The sequence below is a fragment of the Idiotropiscis lumnitzeri genome, chromosome 1 (genome assembly GCF_059441095.1).
Source record: "Idiotropiscis lumnitzeri isolate Australia: NSW breed Sydney's pygmy pipehorse chromosome 1, RoL_Ilum_1.0, whole genome shotgun sequence".
Classification (NCBI taxonomy): domain Eukaryota; kingdom Metazoa; phylum Chordata; class Actinopteri; order Syngnathiformes; family Syngnathidae; genus Idiotropiscis; species Idiotropiscis lumnitzeri.
The window spans coordinates 6,582,238-6,607,836 of record NC_142391.1 but is presented as its reverse complement, the minus strand read 5'-3'; the positions used below and the strand labels follow the sequence as shown (position 1 = coordinate 6,607,836).

The 25,599-nt window shown below is 42.0% G+C and overlaps 1 protein-coding gene across 3 annotated transcripts in view; it reads right to left on the bottom strand.

Annotated features, from left to right (window-relative positions):
- fermt2 (FERM domain containing kindlin 2) overlaps positions 1-20,753 on the bottom strand; it is a 42,773-nt gene extending 22,020 nt beyond the window's left edge. For all 3 annotated transcript variants that reach the window (XM_088313751.1, XM_088313761.1, XM_088313771.1), the window contains exons 1-3: positions 20,517-20,753; positions 18,656-18,814; positions 1,111-1,344 (exon numbers count right to left, since the gene is read on the bottom strand). In XM_088313751.1, coding sequence (XP_088169877.1) covers positions 1,111-1,344; positions 18,656-18,812 — 391 coding nt within the window. In that variant the 5' untranslated portion in view covers positions 18,813-18,814; positions 20,517-20,753. The remainder of the gene's footprint in view (positions 1-1,110; positions 1,345-18,655; positions 18,815-20,516) is intronic.
- Positions 20,754-25,599: the final 4,846 nt, after the last annotated feature.

Genomic DNA, 25,599 nt, shown 5'->3' with positions numbered 1-25,599 from the left:
GTGTGGTACCAGTTGCAAAATCACCGTTTTTTTGAGAAAGGGTATCAGAGCTGTAGGCACATGCCAGACGCTGGCCATTTTGCAATGCCAAGATTGGAATGCATTTACAGAAAGCTGCATCTGCTGTCACAAAATTGTTGGGAAGGCGCAGTTGGGGAAAAAAACAAGCAAAAGAAGCACAAGCAGAAAGGAGGCGAGTGATTTAAGGCCAAGGAAAATTAGCAGGTTGACCCGCTAAGTCTGACATCTCAGATGGGGATGGTGCCATGTAAGGTCCTTTCACATTGTTTATGTTCTGCGGCGTTATCTATTTGCAGAAACAACGTTCTGCTTTTTCACACTGCACTTAGCAACATGCAGTCGACGAACTCATTCATTGTGCATGTGCTACTAGGAAGCGAGTATGGAACACCACGTTGAGGTGGATGTTTGACATGACACACCTTGAGTAAAAAATAAATGAAAAAAATAAAAATCCAATACGTGACACTGGAGGGCACATCCAATCGGAAAAGGGTTGGCAGAGTGACTTCAGAGTGCTAAAGGCAATAGACTGACTAGTGGGAAAGTATCCATGCTACTTTCTGGGCCATCGCCCAGCAACCATATCCAAATTTAGAGAAGCTTGCATCATGGTATACCAAGAAAAAAGAAGCGCAGTGTGAAAAGGCCTTACGGGTATTCCGCAATACCGTGATAAGTATGTGAAGTTGAACACCTGACGGTGACTTCTCCAGCCCTGTTGAGTTGAAAGCAACATGTTTGTCCATGAGAACTTATCCAGACATCCAACTGTGACATCATCCACCCTCTTATCTCCGTTGTCTTTGGGAGTAATCCAGTGAGCAGGCAGTTGATATTGCATGATTTGCACTTGCTATGTTCCAAGCCAAAAATGATAATGTGTGTTTACCAAATAGAAGCACAAGACAAGATGGAGCCTGGGTTCCAAGAACATGAGTCGAGAGAAAACAGTGCGCTACCAGTTGGCAGAGCTGACTGAGCGTGTTGGGTAAATACGAGTGGTGGGAATTGCACAACGATGCAAGTCTGTAAAATATTGGGGGAGAAACAAAAAAAAAAAAAAAAGAATGATAACGCTCCACTTACTGAAGGTCTTGCAGATGTCAGAGACGGCTTTGAAGACGCGGTCGGAGAAGTTGACCTTGACCTTCATGTGCTTCATGTTGGGCAGCTGCAGGCGTAGGAGCTTGTGCTGCGGCGTGAAGAGCAGCCGGGCGTCGGCCTGGATGCCGTACTTGTCCAGCGTCCAGTGGGTCTTCAGCAGCCACGTCTTCTTCTTCTCCCACCACAGCGCGTGGTCCGACCAGTCCTTCTTCACGTCTGGTGGTGGGAGCATAATGTTAGCATCAAAACGTGCAAAAATAAATTAAAATTAAAATGGAGGAGCACTTCAAACATTTTTTAGTCTGCTTCAAGATCATCTCTTTAAATATATCCATCATTTCATAATAATTATTTTGTACCATTAGGCTCTATTGTGCCCACTTTTGGTCAATTCAAGTCCAAGAATTATTTATTTATTTATTTATTTTTTTTTTTTTTTAATTTCTCGTCATTTTCTTGATTGAATGATAGATGGAATGTGGCTCAAGGAGATTTCAGTCTCGACCAGGGGTGGGCCACAATGGTTTCTAAAATTTGACAGAGGGTCCGGACCAGGAGCAGATGGAGTGTTTTGGTAACCTCACCTCATCGGACAAAAAAAAAAAAATACATTTCATTTTCAATGATAATGAACAAATGATTTATAACAAAATATCTGTCTTTGACACGCCACAGTTTTTAGAAAATAAAACATGAACAAGGTTTATTGATTTAATTTATTTCAAGTCCGGCGGGCCGGATTAAAACGATTGCATGTGGCCCCCGGGCCGTAGTTTGCCCACGCCTGGTCTAGAGTCACAATTCCAATCTTGTTTATTTTCTACCAAATCACAATATTTATCAATTTCGGAACAAGAAAGCAAACATCATTATTGGTTTACAAAACAGTCGTTTAGTGGCTTGTGCACAACTTAAGGGTTTCAAAAAATAAAAAATAAATAAATCAAGTACTGATAAGAATTGTTATCAAACATCCATCCACTTTCTATACCGCTTATTCTCAACGGAGCTAGCGCTTATCCAAGCCGGCAAGAAGTAGGGTACACCCTGGCATGGTCGCCAGCCAATCACAGGGCAAGTAACCGTATAGACAACCATTCACACACCGAAGCACAATTAAGAGCAGGGGTCAACAACCTTTTCACCCTTTTTGAAGGGGCGAGCTCCTTCTTGGTTACTCATTAATGCGAAGGGCTACCAAGTTGATTTTAAATACATTTTTCTCAAATTACCTTTAAGAATATTAAATAAATTACTATTATTTGTTCATCTCTATGAAGATACCGATCATGTTAATGACTGACAGTAAAAAATTAACAGATACATATCAATATGCAACACAATTTGTAGCAATCTTTGCCAGTGTTTATGGTTTCAAACGTCGCTGTTGATGCCCAAGAAATCTGGGTTGGGCCAGGCTGACACAATGGAGAGGTTCCAATGTCATTCCTTTCATCCAATGGAATGCATACGTGAATGACACTATTGTCATTGGTCCAACGTGTCAAGCAAATGTCCCTTCTGGGTAGAAGATCATATGCGGGGATCTTCCAGAATATTTGTGAAGTCAAAGTGTGTGTGAGGAGACCAGCAATTGTGTGAAAGCTGGAGGGGGTATATTGGCAAAAGTCGCGCTGTGATCGCGATAACCCACCCAAAACCCAACAATGCTTCCAGGCTGTTGGTCGACAGCCACTCGACATAATGACGACTGAGCCTTGCTCACATTGGGCACCATGTGTGTTCCATTTCAGGTGACAACTCCACTATTGCATGCAGAACTGATTTAACGCCCTAATTTAAGTTACATCCTAGAAAGAATACTTTGGTCATTATAATTTCAAATTTTCCCCTTGGAGTAGTGATGTCATTACTCAAGAAGTGGTGTCTTCTTTCCGACGCCCATGGACTCTCTCGACACTGTCCAGCCCATGCGCAGTCTCCCTGCGGGTCTTTCCCTTTGCTCGCTGAGTCACCGCTCGGATGCAGACCTTCGTTTATTAAATCATCCTTTTATCAGTTTAGCTGACTTACTATATTGAGATAGGGCACAGGTCTTTAAAGGCTCTGTGAACGAAGATGTGTAGTTATTGCAAAAATAATACATCAAAATAAAGGGGGGAAAAAAAGAGCAAAATGACCATATTAAATGTTTACACCAAACCTCATCCTAATTAAGCAATAGTGAAGACGTTACAAAATTACTTAATGGCTCAGATCACGGTTTCACCACAGAATTTTATTTTAGATTTCTAGTCGATAGGTTCGTAAATTGTTTCCAACTTTTTTTGTTGTCTTTTCATGAGTCGAAAATTGTGTCGCTGGTTTTAACAGCAAACACAGCTACAATATTTTAATTTCAACCTAAAAATCGACCTTGTTTGTTCTGCCAAGGAAGTGAGCGTTATAAAACCAAATCGACCAGTCGCTATGCGAACTACAGCATCATTCGATTATGATAAGAAAATGATCCAATTGGCAAACCAGCTAAGAACCTAAATAAATTGCACAACGGTGACGTGTAGCAGATAAAGTTGATAAACCGATGAAACCAATAATCCCAAAAAACACAACAGGTCCAGATGTGCCTTCCAGCCCGCGTTCACTCAATGTTCAAATTGCCGAAGCCAACACGTCACCGACTTGGAAGGCTAGCGCTGAGCCACTGACCGCTGAACTAAAAGCCTGGGCCACCAACTCGACGGCCAGCAGCCCCTTTGAAAGCTTAGAGGAGTGAGGATTTACTAACGCGGCGCAAGCTATCATCCGTTACGTGGACCAAACAATGGTCTGGCCGGCTATAGACCGTCGTGTTGCTGTGGAGTGTTTCCTGGCATTCCTGGAGCGACAACAGGTTCAGGTCCCAAATATAAAATGGACATAAATTCAGACCCAGATTGTTTTTTTTTTGTTTGTGATTCCTGGGTCTGGCCGGTACCCTATAGTGGATGGGGAAGGTTTCCAGACCTCCTGTCAAAAAAGAAATAAGTAGCCTTACTGTCACGTCACCATTTTGTGGTTTAGGGTCCCACCCAATTCACTTGTTTTCCGTTAGATTAAATTCGCATTGAATCGTTTTGCAAGGACAACAATGAAATGTGCCAAAATTTGTGTGGAATTGAAATCACGAAATTTTTTCCGCATTCAAATTCAATTAGCGTGTTCACACCTGACCAGACAAAAAGCACTTAGGGGTAAATGTAGGGTTCATATAAAAACAGAGTGCCAGAGTGGGAAAAAAATAACTAAAATTGATGGCACAACATATTTCTAAAACCTCCTGGAGTAAAATATGTCATTCCTCAGTGATAGCTGATGGAAAAAAAAAATGTAAACGCTCACGCAGAGTTACTCAAAGCTCCAGGCCGAAGTGAACCAGACGAGAGTTGCTCATTATCATTCAAGGCCCAACACATTAGCCAAATGTGGCACCAAATGTCACAACAACATGACTGCATCATAAGGAGGAGGTGGAAAGCTCTCATTGAAAGTGCGTGTTTTTTTTTTTCAATCAGAAATAGCAATTACTGACTCATTGCTTCTGTCCCTTCGAAAAAGGAAAATATTACGCTGATCTTGAAAGTGACTGGATGCTATGGAAACTGGAACCCTTGAAAGGGGCATCCGAAAAAACTGTTGACGCCCTCCTGCAGATTCTATCGAAAACAGGCTGAATGAAAGGGATTAAGGGGGTAAAGAAACAAGATTGGCTGCTTACAATCAGGAAACAAGACCGCTGTGATGCCGGGCAAAGCAAACCGGGTTGAGGAAGAGATTACAAAGGTGATTAGGACTGCAAAGAAAGTTCAACAAGAGAGCGGCCACAAGCCTCTCAATGCAGAAGTCATTATTGCGGGGCCCAAGTGGGGGACTGAGGTTTATGCTACAAAACACTCGGTAGTAGTGTGAAAACATTCCAAAGCTTTCTTTGAGGGGGGGGGGGGTATTGAGTGCATTACTCCTGGCATGGGGTCGAGCTGTCATCACCACTTCCTGATGTCTCAGCTGTGCACCACCTCTTCATTTCTACCAAAACAAGTGATCGGGCAAAATTTAGATATCCAAGTAAAATTGACAGATGTGAACCGTCACAGCAGAAGAAGGAGGACAGGAAGATTTTGTTAGGTTTTGAGGATGGGTTGGGACTAAGTGGAGCCAGAATCTGTTGAGATTCACTAAAATTGAAACAAAAGACTGAAGAAGACTGGAAGGTGTTAATCAGTTTGAGAGTAAGTTACCAGAAATCAGAACCCCGTTGAGGATAACTGAAACATATTTCACTCACAGATCCCGGACAATTGCTGCATCAGAGCCGTAACAGCAGACAGGAAGGTTTTGTCCAGTGGGGGGAGACTACCGAAATTCAGAAGGAAAAAACGGAGGACAACTGAAGCCGACTTCACAGACAGATCCTGCACAATTTCTGTTTCAGAGCACGAATGGTAGCTCTAGTTCGACAGGAGATGTTCTCCAGTGGACTCTCGGGACAAAGAAGAAGCACGCTGATGGTAAACTGAAGCTTCATCTGAAGAGCTACGTCGTAAAATTGCCATATCAGAAAATCCAGCATTCGCCCAACAGCGTGGTCTTGCCACTTCTGCGTGCACTTTCGCACAACTACACGGCATACCACAGTCGGATAAAATGCTGCATGGCAGAAAACGTCAGATGGTCTTAGTCCATTCCCACCTTGACACTGAAACTGAGGAAGCAGCGGCATAAAAAGGGGGTTAAGATTTGCATTCAGGACTTGACTATGAGAGTTGAAGACAACACTTTTCTGCACAACCTTGCCCGTGGAGAATGCAGCCAGGGTGCCTTTGTTAGGCATCTGACACTAAATTCAGAGGTGGAATATTGCAGGGACAATTTCATACCCCAATTCAACATTGCCGCCGTGTATGAACGGCAATCACATGCACAAAAAGTGGAAGATTTACAGCTTCACAACATAAGATCAAATAAAAGGGCAACAGGACTAATCAGGAAAGAGATTGGGAGGGAAAACTGAAAATAGTCCAATGTATTTGCATAGCAGATTTTTTTTCTATAACAAAACATGTCATTTCTAGTGTCTGACAGCAACGCTAGCACTTAACCATTCCTTCTTCACCGCAGACCAAATTCTATAGAAATAGGGAAATCTAAGCCCGCACATACTCAGCCTACCTAAACCACTGCGCTGACTGGAGGGAACCACGAATACACATTAAGCCCCTTCCACACTGCCTGTCAAAGTGCTCTTTTTGTCTGTGATGTTACCGTATACATGATCGCAATGAAGAAGTCAACCAAGGAATTTTCCACCATTTTAAGTAGTATCAGAGCCGTAATGGAAGCAGGACACCGGTCGGCTCCTGCCTGTTCCAAGGTACACCCACAACCTTAAAGGTACAAATCCTTCCCAGCTGCAAGGCTCCCACCAAGTTGTGCTAAACTTTTAACTAGTTTGGACCTACCGCACACAATCCAATTATCTGATTTCAGGATGCAGCAATGTCACAGTGTGAAACCGCAACATTGCAGACATATCTCGCGTCGCTGGACTTCGATGTGGCAATTCTGAGGGATCTTTGTGTGAAAAGAGAGCTCAGTTACCCTCAAGTCAAGTCAAGTTTATTTGCATAGCCCTTCGTCAAAACAGTTTCAAAGGGCTTCAAAAACCTAGAGTGGACAAATATTAGCGTCATCAATTGATCCGATTTGTTTCTACTATTACAACTCGAACGTGGTAATGTTGGCTGATATTTTTCTGCCGATTCACAATCCTGCGTCACAGTGTCAAAGCGTCATGCGGCTCCGGTGCAATCATTTTGCAGGCTCTCCTGAAAGAGGTTTCACTTCAGTTACTGTTCCTAACTCAACCCCCCAACGGGACAAACAGCGTCCCGTCTGCGTTTGGAAGCATCGTGGGGCTTGAGGGAGGACGTTGGATGGGTTGTTTCTGCAACAAGGCTGTAACTTAATCCACACGCAGCGAACGGGAAGGGCCAATGGCATATCCAAGCTAAAAATACAGCCTGTCAAACCTGACGTAATGCGGCAGCCCGGAGAAGAAGCAGGAGGGGGGCTGGCTGAGGGGGCTAAGTAATTGGGTGCATTAAACGTGGACCGGCGAGCCCCTTGTTGGAGTGATGGGCTTGTGTCTTGAAAGACAAGGGTAAGGGAAGCAAACAGGAGAGGCGGCGTTTTATGACCGCTACAGGACAGGGAAAGATGAGGCAAAGATTGAATGCGTGTACCGTGTTCTTATCCATCCATTAAATGCATTAGACGCGCGTGTGTTTGTACGTGGGCACACTTTAACGAGCTAAATTAATCCATAATTTATGGTAAAGTGATTCATTTTATTTAACACTTTCCAAGCAGGACCGCTTGCCTTGCTACAGCAGTCAGCGAAACGGCTTAACACTGTTAACTAAGAAGAATAAAGTCAATCCGTAAAGGCAGATATTCTTCAGAAGCTATAGATACCATATCGCATGGTCACGTTAGCGCTGACGCTCAAGGAGGCCTTTGGGGGAGGAGACAATAGAGATGGATGGAGGAGAAAATGAAAAGGACATGGAAAAAAATGGAGGCAGATCAATAAGAGGAGTCATTGTAATAAGTGACTAAGCAGGCCAGAACAAGAAGTAACTCGTTTCAATATTTCGCTCTTGTGATTAAATACGAATGAATTGCACAATTTTGAATGCAGGTTTTGCTTGTTCTTCTACAAAAAGAAGGGGGGGGTGTTAAATGACAAAAAGGAAGGCAGGCTCACATTCAAGCAGTAAGACTCCAAATGCGTCATCATCATTTATCAAATTTAGCATCATGTTGACAGCTTCTGGATGTGTTTAACGCCAAATTATCCTATTCAAATTCAAAATGTTAGTCATTTGGATGCAACGTGATTCCGAAGTGACACTATGAGGAAGGGAAATAAATCCTGTCACTGAGCCCCAGTCGCGTCTTTCTCAAAACCTGCTGCACAGACAATTTGAGGAAAGGGCGCAGGCAAAGAGAAGGCAATGTGTGGAAGAATGGGTCATGTTCTGAAGTACCTGTCCGAGTTTAGATGAACCGTTAAAGGGTTGGATCAATTTTTGTGTATTACTTCATGCGGTCCAGCCTCACCCAGACTCTACCACCGATGGTAGAGGTAAGAGTTTGAGACACATGGTCGAAACTAGGCCTGAACGATATGCGGTTTGAACATCGCGATTGCGATGTGCGCATTCGCAATAGTCACATCGTAGGACGTGCAATGTTTCTTTTTTTTTTTAGAACACGGAAACTTTTGGTTTGTTTCATAAAAGCAGCACGCTACACTATGCTCTACATTGTTGAGACTACACAGACCGTCTTGCTCTCGCCCCCTGCTAATTAGTCAAGGCAATAACTTTTCCCGGGGGGAAAGCGAAAGCAACACAACGCCGTCACGAAAGAGTGGTTTAAAAAAAACGCTCGACAAAAGGTATAAAATGGCGTGGCGCACGTATTTCTATCAAGTGGCCATCCCAGAGCTGTATGATAAACAAAGCAAAGTCTTCCCAAACTGCTATTTGAGTCATCTGGTGAAAATTTTTTCGAGTTTCAATATCGCAATCTACATCGCAGCCTCCCCAAAAATCGCAATGTCATTTTTTTCCAATATCGTGCAGCCCTAGTCAAAACAATTCCGTGGCACCAAGATGCATATTTAGAATATTGGAGGATGGGTTAAAAAAAAAAAGATATAAATAAATGCACAAACTGGTTACTGTTAGGCCAAGCTTTATATTAATATTGAGAAAAAAAAATCCTGCAATTGATTTTGTTCAAGCCGAGATGGTTGAAATTTATTTTATTTACAAGATGCTGATTAATTTTATTCAATCTAAATTGTCTTGAAACAGCACAATGCAGATACTGTTGATAAGAAACGCTTAGTGTGGTTCAACTGAGAGGAAAAAAGAAATAGCAGTGACAGTCAGCTGAGCCCGCATGCAAAACACGAGACTCGTGACATTGACAGATAAGAGTTGACACATGTTGCCAGTCACAGTGTTTGCACGCATACACACACGCACACACACCCCCACGCGCAGTGTAATCTTTTACAGTCTGTGATGCTTTTCCAAAGGTGCGCTGCTTACGGGGGAGGGGTTTTGCCGGGGCATGATGGCAAAGTTCACCATTTTCAGTTGATAAAACCACGACAAGGGGAGGTTCGCTATGATGTTTCTAGAGTGACTCCAATTTGGCGCCGCTAGACGGCAACTTTGTTTCTATACACAACATAGACACATCTGCGGGTTGGCGTGCCTAAATCAAACATCCAGTTTGAGAAAAGGCAATGTTGGTTAACGTTTAAAACATGATGCAAATGGTCTTAACACTAAGCCCGCCATTTCACTCAGTCTCGTGCGCGAGATACCATCAACACCACATAGTCAACATGAATGCGATTAAGTCAGGTGATGACAACATCTGCACAGCACATACAAACACAATCTTGGCGTGGCTGATTGAAGTGATAGAAAACACAAGCTCGTGACAAAAGCAGCAAAACGGGTTCACCTGACTCATCATTTTTGCAGCAGAAATTCGACATACCCATCTCAGAGGCATATTACGACTGTGATTTCCATTAAGAAGTCTAGTTGAGAACATCTTAGTCATGAATTAATACCGGATGGAATTGCTGACACAGTCTGAGTGATAATATACATCATTTTTGACAAATATGTTCCGCTAAAACCATTACAACGGGAAACGCTTGTCGACAGGGGGTGCTGACAAACATTCCCACCCGGGGGATGACACACATTTTGGGCCATATGTGAGCTACAAAAAAGAAAAAAAAAAGAATAAATAAAATAAAATCAACTTCAAGGTCTGTTGTTGTTGCACGAGCGTTTGTGGGTGGCACTGCTTCAGGCGGTAAAAAAAGGATCAGTGGTATCCTCTGTTTTTATGCGAACATGCACCAAGACATAATTTGTAGTGCACGCTACTCTGTTTCCTGCCTGACATTACAAAACCAAAAAAAGTCCACACTGCCAAACTTTTGGGCTTTTTCATCCGTTGAGCCTTGAGGCTGTGTCGCCCATCTTTTCCTCTAAGGAAACGCTTGCTTAAGTATATACTCGGCTACAGCAGTACAACAATACAAACAGCGCCTGCTATGATGGGCTGCGACTGTGCTGTGTGTGTCAACTTAACTTGGCATGATTTTATGCACGTCATGGTTGATTCAACATGGAAAAAAAAAAAATCCTTATTGGCCATTCGTATTGCCTGACAAAACACGGTGGAACGCAATCTATGGAAGTCTATCCACGGCGTCTCATATAAAGTTATTTTGCCACATGCATCTTTGGCATTTTAACCGCCCAACTCTAATCTCGCCTAGGACGCGACACCGGGTGGGGATGACTCTGTACCCGAGCATTGGCATGGATGGATTAAAAGGCCGTCTACAGGTACAGTGGTCACTCTAAAATATGATGCTTTTGGAGTTGTATAATTCGGAAATCAACCATAAATTTCAGGGCAAAATTTGAGTTGCAACGCGGTTGGTCAAGATTGCCAACATTAGAGTTACATACACATAACTCATCATTGATGGTTTTCTTCCAATATATTGTTTATCACAAGATCGCTGTGACACAAAAAGATTGCGATTTATCCTACCGCTAATACTAAATAGCATGCAGGCTTGACTGCTTTTGTACAATTTTCTACTAAATTCTCAGGAAATGGGGCGGCTTAATGCATAATATGTCAAATCATGACATTTATTAACCCAACATTGAATAATTATTTATTATTTTTTTTATACATAATTTTACCCAAGAGTAGCAGTTCTGTGTTTTCTTGAGAAACAAAACTCATCTATCATTCTGGATTTTTGGCTATCTGTTTTAAATAGTAGCGCGATCTGTACATGAAACATTTTAGTAGGTGAAGGCAGAATGCGAGCAGGTAGTGCGAGATAATAAGTCCGCGAGTACATCTGTGCTAGCAATGATGCATTAGAAGCCAAATGGCTATTAGCGTAAACCTTTGAGACAGGTAGTTTGTGTCCATTTGTGTCAACATCCAGAAAGGAGCAAAACAATATTACACTTTAGTGCTTCGCATCACCCTGACGCAGCTTGATACAATTAGAGTCCTTGCGGAATAACAACATTACCAAGAAAGCTTAGAGGGGACTCAGATCAATGGCGCAGATATGCAATATGCATAATGGCCTCCGCCGGGGTTGATCGTGAGCTGCGTCCCCACTTTCAGGAGAACTAATGCAATAAACTGAGGTTGGATGCTATGAAGTTGTCTTGCGAGTGTCCGAACTTGAGTTTTTTGAATGACGAAGCGTCCTTTTTTATTTGCCCTGTGTGTGTACGAACTCCACCACTAGATGGCAACAGCAAACGTCACAACATCCAGCCATTATCAGCTAACAAGAACCATTTTTTTTCTGTGAACATTTTAATATTTTTTGAGCAAGTATTTTGCAATGCTTCTTATTCATAACCATGGGCACCAAGAAAGAGTGTCGAGGGCGTTAAAATAATTTCATAAACTGAATCCTGCATCCAAGAAAAGAAGAAGCTTTTGTTTTTTACGTTATATTCAAACAGTAGACATCAACTCCTTTTTACACTCGGTCAATTAAGCCCGTTAACGACTCGTCAGTGATACCTCATCGAAGAACGAGAACATGTTTCATTGTATTTAATTGAAGTGGGGGAGGGAGGACAGGCACTCAAAAGCGAATTTCAGGTTTTAAATTAAACTATTCTTTGTGCGACAATAAACAACATTAAATCCCAGCTGGGTAAAAGGTTACGCCTTGGCGATGGATAAACAGGACCTGTTTGGGTCTTCATTGTTCAATGACTGTAGAACTTCCAACAAAAAAAGCACCAGATCAGTTTACTGCATTGAAACTCAGGTGTGGGGTGTTGCGACAACAATGTCAGAGGTTCTAAAATGTCCTCGCGCTGAATTCCTTACGTCACATCATAAACCACAGAAGGAAAAGTGAAGGGACTGAATGCAGGGGTATCTAAGCTTCTGTGTGGTTAATCGGAGGTATTCAAAATCAGATGATACAAATTCACGATATTATTGGCATTGGCAAACTATCATAATAAAGACAAAATCACTCAGTCCAAACAACTAATGGAAACGCAAAAGTTGAGAGAACACTACCGTAACTATTGAAAACCCACAAAATGCTTTGAGCTCAACAGTTGTACCAACGATACCAATAATAGACGACGGCAATTGTGCGCTAACCATTTCATATTGGAAAAGCTTAAACAATACAACACGATGTCTCATATATAACTAACGAAATCGGATTTATAATCGCAATATTTTTCCAATCAAGCCTTCGATTGGGCGGAAATCAGCATATTGGAAGAAAACCACGTGTGAAACATCACGATATTTACGTAACGAATGAACCCTCAATATCACATCACATCACAATACCTTGCCAATAATGCCAACAACATCGCAATACATCATTTGTATGATGTACGTTACATTTTGCAATGACACCAATAATATCAGCGACTGTGGGGTAACGGAAATATTGCAATAAAACCATCTACGATATTATATGAATCGTCATTTGCCTCCACAACACGTTCACAACAGGTTACAGTTTCAATTTGTCAAAGTACCAATACGATAGTGTATTGTAAGCCAAAACCATACAATACAATATGGTATCGATATTTTGCTGCAGATTTATTGTAAGCTGGATGTTGTCCATAGTCAGCATATGAGTAGAGAACGGCACAATCACTGCCCTGCAGCATCTTGCAAGTGAAACAGGAAAGCGCTAGCCTGGGCAGGACCGCTATTTAGGCTAACTACTTCCTGCCAGGGAGATTAGGGAGCAGGATGATCCCCGGGCCACTTTTCGATTCATAAAAGCCAGATCCTTGCTAGTTCCAATGACATGACTCTACACTTTGAGAATGACGTCGCAGTTGGGTAAAGTGATTATGGTTAGATTTCGTCAAGAAGTGTTACGAGCGCTCCAACCTAAAAATAAAAATCAAAAGTGACGGAATAGCGGGAATTGGCCAAGCTGCCGAGGGTGAAAAGAAGGTGCGTATAAAAGGCCAGAGGAAGTTTGACATCCTGTGGTATATCACATCTGTTTCCGCACAAAACTTGCCCTCCAATTGTTGGAAAAGCAAAATGAAAAATCGACAGAGTTCCTAGCAGGACACCAAATTTAGAAGTAGTAGTCACTTTCTGAGCGAGTCCACAAGAAGATTAAGAGATGTGTGGATGAGCAAAATAAACAAGCACCAACACAGCAAGCTACGTTGCCTTTTTGGGCAGTCGGGACCTGATTCAGGAGCCGCTTGCCGCTTTTAGGTTGCTGACACTTTGGAGCGCACGTGGCATTCTTTTCGTACTTGTGTTTGAGAAGAAACAGATGAGAAGTTTGACGACCAACCTATATGTTTAAAAGCATCCATGACGTGAGAGGAAAGTTCTCCGGTCGGCTAATTTTCAAGGCTCCCCTTCACTGGAAACAACGACATGAACTATCACAGTACAACATTTTATGTTTGCTCAACTTCTATTTATGGAACAGCTGAGCAGGCAGCACCGCAGTCTACGTATCGCCTCAAAATGGAGCACTATGCATTTGTCTTGTTTTTTTTTTTGTTTTGTTTTTTTAAATCATTGCCATGGTTGGTCATGGCTCGCTTGTGCAAAGAGTACGCAATTACAGTGAGCTATCAGCAGAGAAACAAAAGACTGGAGGTTTGCTTATGCCATAACATTTCAGTAATAAATGGAAAGGACAACTTTTAGTCTGATCTGAAAAAAAAATGCAAGTGAGGATGCTGGAAGATGTTAGTCCAATAGTTAGCGGTGCAGTGTTCTGATATGTTACGAGCAGATCGGCAGGAGTCAGAAACACTTAATGCCCATGTAGATGGCGACTTTTTCAACAGGGAATATAATTTCCAGCCATTTTTAAAAGTTAGCGTCAACACAGACGTAATCAGACAAAACAATGTTTTAAAAATGGACAGAGTAGTTACGAATTAGGTTTTCATAGTTCAACAACAACAAACACGTCATCTCTGAATTTCAGTTTCTTTTTTTTCCCCTTTGTTTTGGATTTATTTATTTATTTATTTTTTAATCCGGAGCTATGGTACATTCTTATTGTCCCGGCTCAGAAAAAAATTGGGGGGGGGATATGTTTTATGATAAAAAAAAAATAATTAAATGCCCCCCCCCCCCCCAAAAAAAAAAGTATCGCCCCCAAAATTTTTCCGGCTTTTTGTTCAACTGCAATAAAAAGCAAGTATTTCCAAGTGCATTTATTTAAAAAAAAAAAGAAAAAAAAATTTTTGGTGCATCCCCAAATTTTGCCCGCCCCCCAAAACATGTCTTGGAAAAAAATATAGAAAGACAATATGGACAGATATGTTTGTTAGAAAGTGACAACAAGCATATGTACTGTAACATATAAACTCTAAAAAAAACAAATAAGATAACCCCCCCCCAAAAAAAAAAAAAAATCAGCGTTTTGGATGAATTGAAACCACAAAATTTGACGAATTATTTTTTTGAACAGTGATGATGACATCTGTGATAAAAAGCTCAGTCTGTGAATTTGTGCGATGAAATTCTGGGCAAAGGGTCCCCGTTTCAGTTACAATGCCTCAAATAATCCAAAGATTCCAACTATTTGTCCGTCCACACTAGACGGAATAAACTCAGAGTTGGAAAAAGTAGTAATGCGGCGGTGGGGTGAGTGACTCGATAGAGGGAGGGAACTGAGAATACAGCGGTGACGGCAGCGACAGGGGAAACTACATGCCAGACCCTGGAAGTCATTTCCTGCTGCATCCAAGACTTTTATGGAATTCTAGTAGTAGTGTGGCTGATGAGCTCCTCTCTCCGACCCCTCCCCATTGTTACTTCATGCGTCACCCCTCACCACCGTTATCCCCCCCCACCCCTGCAGCCCCGTCCTACACTCAGCTGCAACACTGTTAATTAATACTGTACCCAGCTGATACTAGAAAAATAAATTCAGTAGCATAAGCATCCTTGCGTTGTGACACAACTACATATTTTAAGAGTATCAAACTAAATACGGATGATTATAGAGGACTTTGATGCATCCCACTGAGCATCCATTAGCAAAGAGCACTCCGTTTGCCTCTCTTTGGACTTTGTGATAACAGCTAATAAACCTTATTCTTGGGCCTTTAATTGAAAAAGAAATGGGCATCATCATCTCTGACGAAATTGTAAATCTTTCAAAGTTTTTCGGCATCAGGAGTAAGGAGACTGATTTTACTTATACAGGGGATGGTTAAAAAGAAAAAGAGAGCGGAGGCAAAGGAGAGGCTGAAGAGTAAATGTTACTATAAGAATATAACATGCCAGTTTTTTTTGCTATAAAAAAAATACATTCAAACTCATGTTTGGCTTGCATTGTACTGTAAAACAGTGACTTCAAAAATGTTAGGAAAAGCATACTAGAGCAAATGGACTTGATTTGGGATCAATCAGGGGCACCATGTGTGCTATGCCATCTCCCATTCAACATGAGTTTGAATGGGATCATTCTCAGCACTGCCACATCCCCAATTTTAAGAGGAACGGCAAATTTGTGCAACCAAAAATATCGCTGTTGGTTGTTTTTAATTCCCTTCAAAAACATTTTTTAATTAACTTGTACAGATTTTAGGTACATTAATGGTGGACAACGTTTTGAAGTTATTTTTAGTATTTTATCACCACAAACCAACAGGGGGGTGTAGACTTTTTATAAACAGCACTTTGTTTATACTGTATTTTTGCCGGCCAACAACACTTGATACAAGCCAATAACCCCAGACTTGACGCTTGAAGCTGCCCCTTTAACGAGAGCATCTGAAATCTAATAAAACCCCCCGCCCGCAAACGTTGTTTGTGCAATATTCGTATTCTCTTTTACAGGCACGGGCAGCACTTTGTCAGAGAACAAGTGAACTGAGAGAATTGTGAAAGCATTACAAGAGGCTGGCTTTAAATAAGGGTTACTGTGGGGGAGCACAGCTGTGATCAATAGTTGAGTGCCTTTCTGGCATTTGGCTATTTAATCCATTATCGAAGGCCATCTCAGCCTGGGATAGTGCGCACAGGACGACGGGAGAGAAAGAGTTGACTGATTGAAGCAGGCGAGTAAATGAGCAAGCGTCCGCCCAATGGCGTGGGCGTGCTCACGTGCGCTAACACGTGCGTGGGTACCGGCGAGAAATGCATTTTGGAAGGACAGCTGCGATTGTCAACACATTGCCGCGTGGATGTGCTGAACATGGACGACATGTGGACGCGAATGTTCACAACATGGACGGAGCATCAGGCGATTAGGTTTAAAAATAAACATACGCAATGAACGAGATTTTTCTTCTCCACATAGGGAGGCTACTTTTATCCAAGAGGAGCTTAAGGGCAGTGAGAAGATGGAGCATACTAACAAAGTGGAGACTGAAGTGTACCATATTAAAATAAACACTGGTGATAATTTTCCCACCCATTTCCTCATAAACATAAGGAGACTTGTTTTATCCAAGAGGAGATTGAGGGCAGCTAGATAAGAGAGCGCATACTCAATCAGCAATGGAGGTGAATTACAGTATTCAATTCTAGGATACTTCTTTTATCCAACAGGAGATAAAGGGCACAGACAAACGGGAGTGCCCCAGTAGAGTCTGTGGGGTATAAAACCACAACAATGGAGAAGAACGTGGGTCGCGTGTATTTGTCTTCAAAACAAAGAGACAATTTTTTTTATCCAAGATGAGAATAAGAGCAGAGCAAAGAAAGTGTCTCGAAAGTGGAGAGTGTGGAGTATACTGTAAAAGAGCGATGGCGGAAAAACACAAATGAGATTCATTTACTTTTCACGAGAAGGACACCAACTCTATGCAAAAGGTCATTAAGGGCACAAAAAAAAAAAAGAGAACAATTCACCTATGTGGCAGAAAATGCTACAACGATAAACCAGAATAAACTTTTACTATATTGTATTGTATAGCACATTTTAACTAAGAGGAGATTGTGGGCAGTGAGAAAAGGGAGTGCTGCAAAAAAGTGGAGAATGTGGTGCATAGTACCACAACTACAATGTAGAAGAAGAAAGGTTTTCTGTATTTACCTTTCCACATAAGGCGACCACCTTTATCTCAGAGGAGACTGATGGCATCGAGAAAAAAAAATGAGCTCCAGCACAACAAGGAATGGGAGCCCTGCCACAAAGTGGAGACTGTGGAATATAATACCAACCGAAGACGTCAGCGGTTTTATCTGTCTACATGCTAGCTTTTGCGGGTGTTCGAATGCTAAAAAAGTTAGCAAAGGCTAAATGGCGAGTGGAAAACAGACAAACAAACTCAAAAACGCAATTCATTGACCGTCAGAAGATGAGCTGAGTGAACAAAGGCCTCAATCATGAAACTGTCCGGGACAGGAGAGCTAAAAACGGGAGCGTGGGCCGGGAATAAAAGCCTAGTGCAGCCCTGCAGGAATGTCGGGCATTCGGGCAGGCAGCCTTCCACACACGATACACTGTCCCACCAGCACCCCCGCTCCTCCAGAGAGGGACGAGGAGAAAAAAAAAAAAATCACAGCTCTTTTCTCTGTGGCCCTTGTGAAACAGTGCACTATTCAAGTGGCTGCAACACAGAACCACTCTTGCACAACTGCATCCTTTCCTTATAGCTTGAGCCAATGACTTTTGTGGATTATTTCTTATGGTTTTATTTTTATTTATTTCTCTTGAGCAAGATGGTGGGTAGGGCTGAACTATTTTGGAAAATATACATAATTGCGATTTCCCCCCCATCCCTCAATATCGCAATTTCGATTTAATAAGCGATTGTTTTTTGAAGGTCCTCTTGCAATTTATTTTTTTAACAAACACAAGCAATGAATTAATCTCTAATACAATAAACAATATGAGATGTATTATACATAAATGTTTTCCTTGGTCTTGTAAGTTAGGTTTACATGGAAATAAAGGCAAAGTAACCATGAATTCATATGAAAAGTTTATTTATATAACACTCTGAAAAAATAATTCTTTACACTAATATGTTCTATGCACCAAACACGGCATTCTGATTAATATTGTGTTTGTGGAAATTTAATTAAACCACAAAAACCGCCATTTTTTTCCACATCTCAGGGTGCAGCCATTTTCCAACTTGCTGTCGACTGAAAATCACATCACAGTTGCTCAGGGTTCATATTGCGAACTACACGTGACCAAATCCAGAAAATAACTGTTTTTGGTTTTCCTCTGGAAAACTTCTTGTTATTCTGATTATGTTGTGCAAGGTAGTGAAGATTATAAATAACTGGCAAAGTGTACAATACTTGAACGCTTCACGGCATAAACGCACACAAATGCAGGTGTCAAGTTGGTCCAAGCACCGTTTGAATGGTGGAGCACAATTAAGCTCCACAAAACTGCGCTAGAGATTTTTCAAAACACTAAGCCGTAGCTCACCTAATTTCTCCACCAGCTTTAGCATGACACCGCCTATGTGGATCTCGCCAGTGACTCTGAGCGACACGTCTCGGTGGAGGTCAGTGACGTGCATCTTCAGCTCCCACGTCCCATCGGCGTAGCAGCCATCAGGCATCCGGATCCCGTCCAGCGCCATTCCTGTCCCCCCCCCCCCGATCCCCCAAAAAAGAACACACAAACTACAGTTAAGTGACAACAGATTTGACTGAAAAAGGCTTTTGCGTTAGAGGTGAAGCCGCGCCAAAAAGCAAGAGCCAGCTGCCTCAATTCAAGTTTTGTAGATTATCATGACCTGGTTGACTAAGAATCTACACAGGAAAAAAAGGAGTAAACATTCTGAAATGAACATCTACAATAGTATCCTTTCAACCATTACAGATTTTCTGGGTCAAACGTGACCCAGTTTGACATTTGACAGAAAAAAAAAAATTAAATATTCATTCATTCATCCTGAAATTGACGACACTGGTGCTGTTCCAGGTCAAATTTGAATCATGTAAGCTAAAATTTTGTATTAAATCAAGAAAAATTGTGGGAATACGTGCATACTTTATGAAATAGTGGTACCACTGTTCAACAGAAAGCTTGAACTGTCTGTGTTCCCACCACATTTGCACAGATTCCCTGGAAACATGAACCTGTAAGTTTGAAGAGCCATGATGGAGTAGAACAGAAGTCATGCCGAGGTCAAAGTGTGTCTTGACACAGGCATGAGATCTGCACCCGCAAAAGCAAATAAGCGAACCCCTCACACATTCAGGCGGAATCCGCAGATTCTTTTTGGAACCGCTCCCCCGTTTCTTGTGCCATCTGGTAGCATCTTGGTGTCGAGGATGCATGTTGAAGTGAATTGAAGCGTTTCATAAGCCACTATTTTGAAGCATCCATAGGAAATAGAAAATCTTTTTAAGTAGTGTTTGAATCACTTGGATTTTCACTACTTGCAACAGGCAATAATATTTGTCTGAACGTATTAATCATCCTTTTACTAAAACCAGACAAGCCTGTAAAACACTTTGAAATGACCTGGACTTTATTTGATGTAGATAATTGTTAAAAAAAAATTGGCATGTGTCAAAATTGACCAAATATGGAAAATAAGGTAAGGCAGTTGGTATACGGCCCTTTAAATATAATGTGTGTTTGAAATGGTTATATGCTGCTAGAATTAACATTATTCCACTTACTAACATTGACATTAATTTAATGCATTTAGAGTACAAATTAGCCAGCTTGCCCACCATTTTTCTCTCGTAATGTTTGTTTTAATTCGCAGATGCTACCGCCTCCATCCAAAGTCGCAACAACACGCAAAAAAAGGCTTAACATTAACAAAAAAAAAATAATATCGCTTTAAAACGCGATTTGGCGAACTTGTGGTGGTCCTAGACGCGCCCTATGGTGGATTTGTGCAGAAGAAGAAATAAAGTAAATGCCAATCTGTCACTTTTCAACGCGAGCCGGTCCAGTCCAGGAGAGGGGGTGGGGCAGCTACACCGGGCTAAACGTGGCCGAAAAAGGAGCCTCTCGCCCGGGTTGAGGGTGGGGGTCCCCGTGGGGGCCACCGGACCTCTTTACGGCAGTTTGTTACCTGCGGAAGTGATTCACCTGTTGTAAAGTAACGGTCTCGCGCTGTACACCACACAAGTCCACGTTCGTCGCCTCTGCTTCATTATGTAAGCGTCGTACCGTCCCTCAAACGCACAATAAGTATTTAAAACAGCGGCGAAATAGCTGAAATGAACACGTCTAAAAGTTGGATGCTAACGGCTAAAAGCTAGCGTTTAAAAAGCGGCATTGTATACCTAAACTGTTCTAGTCAACTGGATAAAACACTCACCTTCACGCGAAAAAAGACACTCAAACTCTCGACGACACGATACAAAATTGCGTTGTCCTTGGTTATAACATACAGGGTGAGTTTTTTGGGGAGGAGAAGACGGTCCAAAATTAGAGGAAAGAAAATCCCGACGAGTCGCCCTTAGAACAAGTAGTGGAGTATTCCCAAGCACTTTTCCAGCAGGCTTCGTCCTAATGGAGTCCAGCCGTCCCCTTTTTCTCCTCCTCTTCCCCCTCCTCCTCCTCTTTTCAGCGGAGGATCACGTCACTGCTCCAATCCCACGTCTCCTCGCCCTCACTTCCATCATGCTTAATATACTCGTACAAAAGCAGGGAGCCACTTTTAAAATTGACTGATGTACAAAGGGAAGGAAGGGAGAAATGAAAGGAGGGTAAAAATCAAGAATGGTTTGAAAGAAAGTTAGAGGGAAGGAAACCAGTATGGAAAGTGGAATTTGGGGCAGGGGAGGGGGGGGTGTCTGAAGGAAGAGGGGATGAGGGTGGAAAGGAAGGTATGGTACAAAAAAAGAAGGAAAGATGAATGGGGGGGGTATTGAACCGAGAATGCAAGGGACGAAGGATGGAAGGAAGATCGGAACGTAGACATGAAGGGAGAGAAGGAAGTAAATAAAGGTGTGGAAAGGAGAGAGGTTATGAGGAAGGAAATGGAAGATAGGAAGAAATCATTTAAAGTTGGGTGGAAGGGGATGAGAAGGAGGGATGGAAGGAATAAGGATAGAAACAAGGATGATGGGAAAGGAAGCGAAAATGATGGTACGAACGAAGGAAGAATTCAGGGAACGTACAGACGCAGACAAATCAAGGCTGGAAGGGAAAATAAAAGGAGGGTAGGAGGGAAAGGAGAAGACAAGAAGGCATGTAAAGTAAAGGATTAAAAAATGAAGCAAGGGAGAGGGTGAAAATAGGCCAGAGGGAAGTCATAAATGAAGGAAGAAGGTGTGAAAGGAAGGAAGACTGGAAATTAGGAGGAAAGGATGGAAGGGAGGAAAGAATCAAGGAAAAAAAAAAGCAAGGAAGAACGAAGGAGGTATTGGAGCATGGGAGGTGGAAAAGAAATGAATGTAAGAAGAACTGAAGGGAGGTGGGAAGGCAGGAAATACGACTAGAAAGAAAATAAGGACAAAATTGAAGGTAGGAAGGGAGGGAGAAATTATGTTAAGTGGTAAAAAAATGAAGGAAGGGAGGGGGGTGTGGTTCTTTGGAAGGGTGAAGTTTGAGAAGCGTATGGATGTCGTCCCACTCCTCCTCGTGCGTTAACTGTTTTTGGTTCACCGACAATCCATGTGAGTGAGCAGAGGGGCCATAAATGGAAACAGCAGGGGAAGTAGCCTGTGAGCAGATGGCTCAATAGGAGCCATTGTTCCCCCGCGTTAGCTATACTTGACCGACCTCTCCTGGCCCGGCACGGAAAAACACTTCCCGGCGCGCCTTTCCATGTTTTATGCGCTCCCTGCGGACCCGTGCAGATGTTGCACAGACTGCGTCAAAATCACAAGAAGGCCCATTGAAACCATCAGAACACCGCTTTGTTGTTAGCGACAGCGGTTGTGGCTCGGAAAGAATCTCATACATCGCACAAATCCATCCTTTGTTCTAAAAAAAAAAAAAAAAAAAAGCCAGACTTCCTACGCATCTGCACGCAGTCGTTCCAAAACAATGGCAAGCATTTTGTAACTTTACACCTCAGTGAAGAGTACCTAACTGCAATTCCAAAACAAATCTTGTGAGCAAGTTTGATTTCCTGCTCGTTCACCGCAACACGAGTGTGTGGAAATGAAATAAAACGTTGCAAAAAGTCGGACACTAGTAGTAGAAACGAAAATACAACTTTACCACAACGTTGAAATGGTAAAAGGATAGTGCGCAAGGAAGGAAGGATGCAAGGAAGTAAAGGAGAAGGGTATGTGAACGAGAGAGGGTGGAGAGAAAATTGAAGAAAGAAGCATATTGAATAGTCGAAGGAAGGGAAGGAAGAGGAGGGATGAAAGGTTGAAACCTAGTGTGAGTGACACAGGAACGATATGGAAGGAAGGTAAAAGGACATATGAAGGAAGATTAAATGACAAAAGGAGACAAGGGTAGTATGAAAGAAAGGACGAAGGAAGGTTTGGAGGAAGAATCAATGTAGTAACGGGGGAACAGGAAGGAAGCTCGGCCACAAGCATGGATGGAAGGAAGGAAAGACGAGATGAATAAAGGTAGCAAGAAAGGCGAAAGAATAACAGGAGGTGGAAAAGAAGGAAGGTAGGACAGATGGAAGCAAGGATGAAGGAAGGAGGATTGACAGCAAAGAACAAAGAAATACCTGGGGAAGCTAGGAACGAGAAGAAAACAAGGACATATGGAAGGAAAGAAGCAGGGAAGGCCTAAGGAAAGGAAAAAGGATGAAATGCTAACATAGCTTAGCATGGTGGCAAAAGGTAATGACGAGCAAACTTCAATTCTTAAATCCAAATCGGTCCATTACCCAAAGCATACCACATCAACGACACGACCAAATAAGAGGCGGGTTAATGGTTGTATTCCAAAATAAGGAATGCCCTTTAATGACAGGGAATAAATAGTTACAGTGCATTGGATGGAATTTAGGATCCATTTACAGGCATTTGTCATCGTTATTGCACAGAACAGGAAAGGGAGGGGCTTATAAATCACACCTTTAATGCACATCCGGCGTTCCAGCCCATCTAATGACACCTATTGCTTGATAAAGAACATAACAGAGTGTTTTGTTTTACGTGCCTTCGTTCATAAAAAATATACTATCATTGTGAAAATAAAGTCCAGTGGTGTGCTTTGTTTTAACGTTAAGGAAGGCAACGTGGCTTTCAGTCAACAGGACAAACACGTGATTGATCTATGACACGGATAAACAATAGTGCGTCAGCCCTTGATTGTGAAGCAGCAGCACGTAGCTTATGTTGTCCTTTTAAGATGGACTCGTTCGAGTCCTTTTGAAAATTCAGCCCCAAAAGCCAGTTTCACTGAAATGACAAAAAAGTCTCAAGAAGCCATGCCTGGAAAAAAAAACAAAAAACAGGAAGTCAGCCATTTTGGCTCAAAGCATACATTTTCGGTGACTTTCTTTTTTTAAACAGATGATTCGATCGAGATTTGGAAAATTCAGCCACCCCGAAGCCAATTTTGCTGCGTAACATGGACACACACACACACACACTAAAAAAAAAAAAAAAAGGACAGCCATTTTGGTTTAAACTGGTCATTTTGGGCTTATTTCGACTATGTTCAGGTGCCCTTAAAAGATGGACTCATCGGGAATGCGATCGTCTCATTCTCACGGAATTGGATCGATTGCATCTGGAGCGTTCCGTTAGACGTTCAGAAGACGTTTCGCCTTTCATCTGAGCAGGCTATGTCAGTTCATGCAACAAAAGCTTAGTTAGGACAAAACTAGCCTAAATTGCTGTGGGGAAAGAATTGTAACGTTCCAACCATGAATTGTATAACTGCTCTGGAACGCAAACCGATGTGACGATGACTTGTCCGTCCGACAACAAGAGTTGTTGGGTGGGAATTCCCTCATCAATAAAGTTGTGAAAAGTTAGTTGAACTGCCTCAACAGCCCCGAAAATATTTCTTATTTGTTGTTGGCTAAATTGGAGTCTCTTTGGAATGGACAAAAGAACGGCGTTGTAAGTGGGGGATAGGTGGTGTCATTGTACATATTTTGAAAATTCAGTCCCTGTGAAGCAATTTTAGTTTTGCAACATGAAATTTGGTAGCAACGTCAAGAATGAGTAGACCCACAAAAAAAGGTCCCACATTTTGGCTCAAAGCGGCCATTTTAGGTGATTTGTCCAAATGTCTTACGGCAGAGTTTTGTGAGATTTTGAAAATTCTGCCTCCAAGCCAGATTGATTTAACTATATGAAATTTGTTAGACGCTTCTAGTATTAGAAGAGCCACAAAAAAATGATAAAAAAAATATTACTGAAAAGACACAGGAAGTCTGTTATTTTGGGCCCAAGCGGACATTTTATGCTCATTTTCCAAGAGCCTCTTCCAAAGACGAACGTCTTTTACGTCCATGAGATTAAGTCCCAAGTTACCAAATTTGAACCTTGTAAACTAGACAGCCGAGCGAGGCTGAATTGTCAAGAGTTATTGTCATTGTGTGTGGGCGGTGCACGCCAGCTAGGTTTGATGGCTCGCCATAAAACGCAAAATGGTAAGAACTTCAGAAGGTCAGAACTTGATCAATGTTTCACGATGACCCATAGGCGGCCATTACTGACCGTACTGTACTGGACTTGACTTGCAAATGGTGACTACAACATCGTATAACACCCCAATTTTATGTTCCGTCCTTTACCGTATAGCAGAGTATGTTTGGCTTGTTTCAAAAGGCAAACCAAAGTAATCCAACAGGCAGCTGTGTCATGAAGGCTTCAGACTGGCTCGTACGGGGGCGATACTGCGGTACCAGTGAAAAGTTTGTAAACACCCTTCAATTCAGTTTTTTTTTCCATTATTTAAACAAATCCGGAATTGTAGATTCATACTTAACATTATGGAGAAAACGTTGATGGAATTATTTGGTAGACAAAAGAAAAAGGTAATCAGACCAAAATGTTTTTTCACGTCTTCGAACTAGGGCCCTTTTGCCCAGGTAACAGCGTTTTGCATATTTTTGCTCGGTCCGCTTTATGATGTGGACCTGGAATGACTTAGTTCACAGCTGTGCATTATCCAGCGTGAATAGCTTGAAAATCGTTGTGAATTTGAAGGTGTTTCCAAACTTTTGACTACTACTGTATATACAGAAGCACTGATGCTATGCTAATTAGCAACAGTGGTTTCGAGGTCATACTGGCTATTGTTTTGTTTCCGATTAACTACGCAAAAATGCGCTTACAGTGGAACCTCTAAAGTGGAATGTTTTATGAATGTGTGATGATACAAATAAAAACAAGGGAACGGAAGTCTGGCTGTTCACAAACACAAATACACAAATTATCTGGCTATTGCTGTAGTTTTTTTTGGACTCTATCCTCCATAAATTGTTTTGCTATTCACGTTAACGCTAACGATAGACCGGTTTC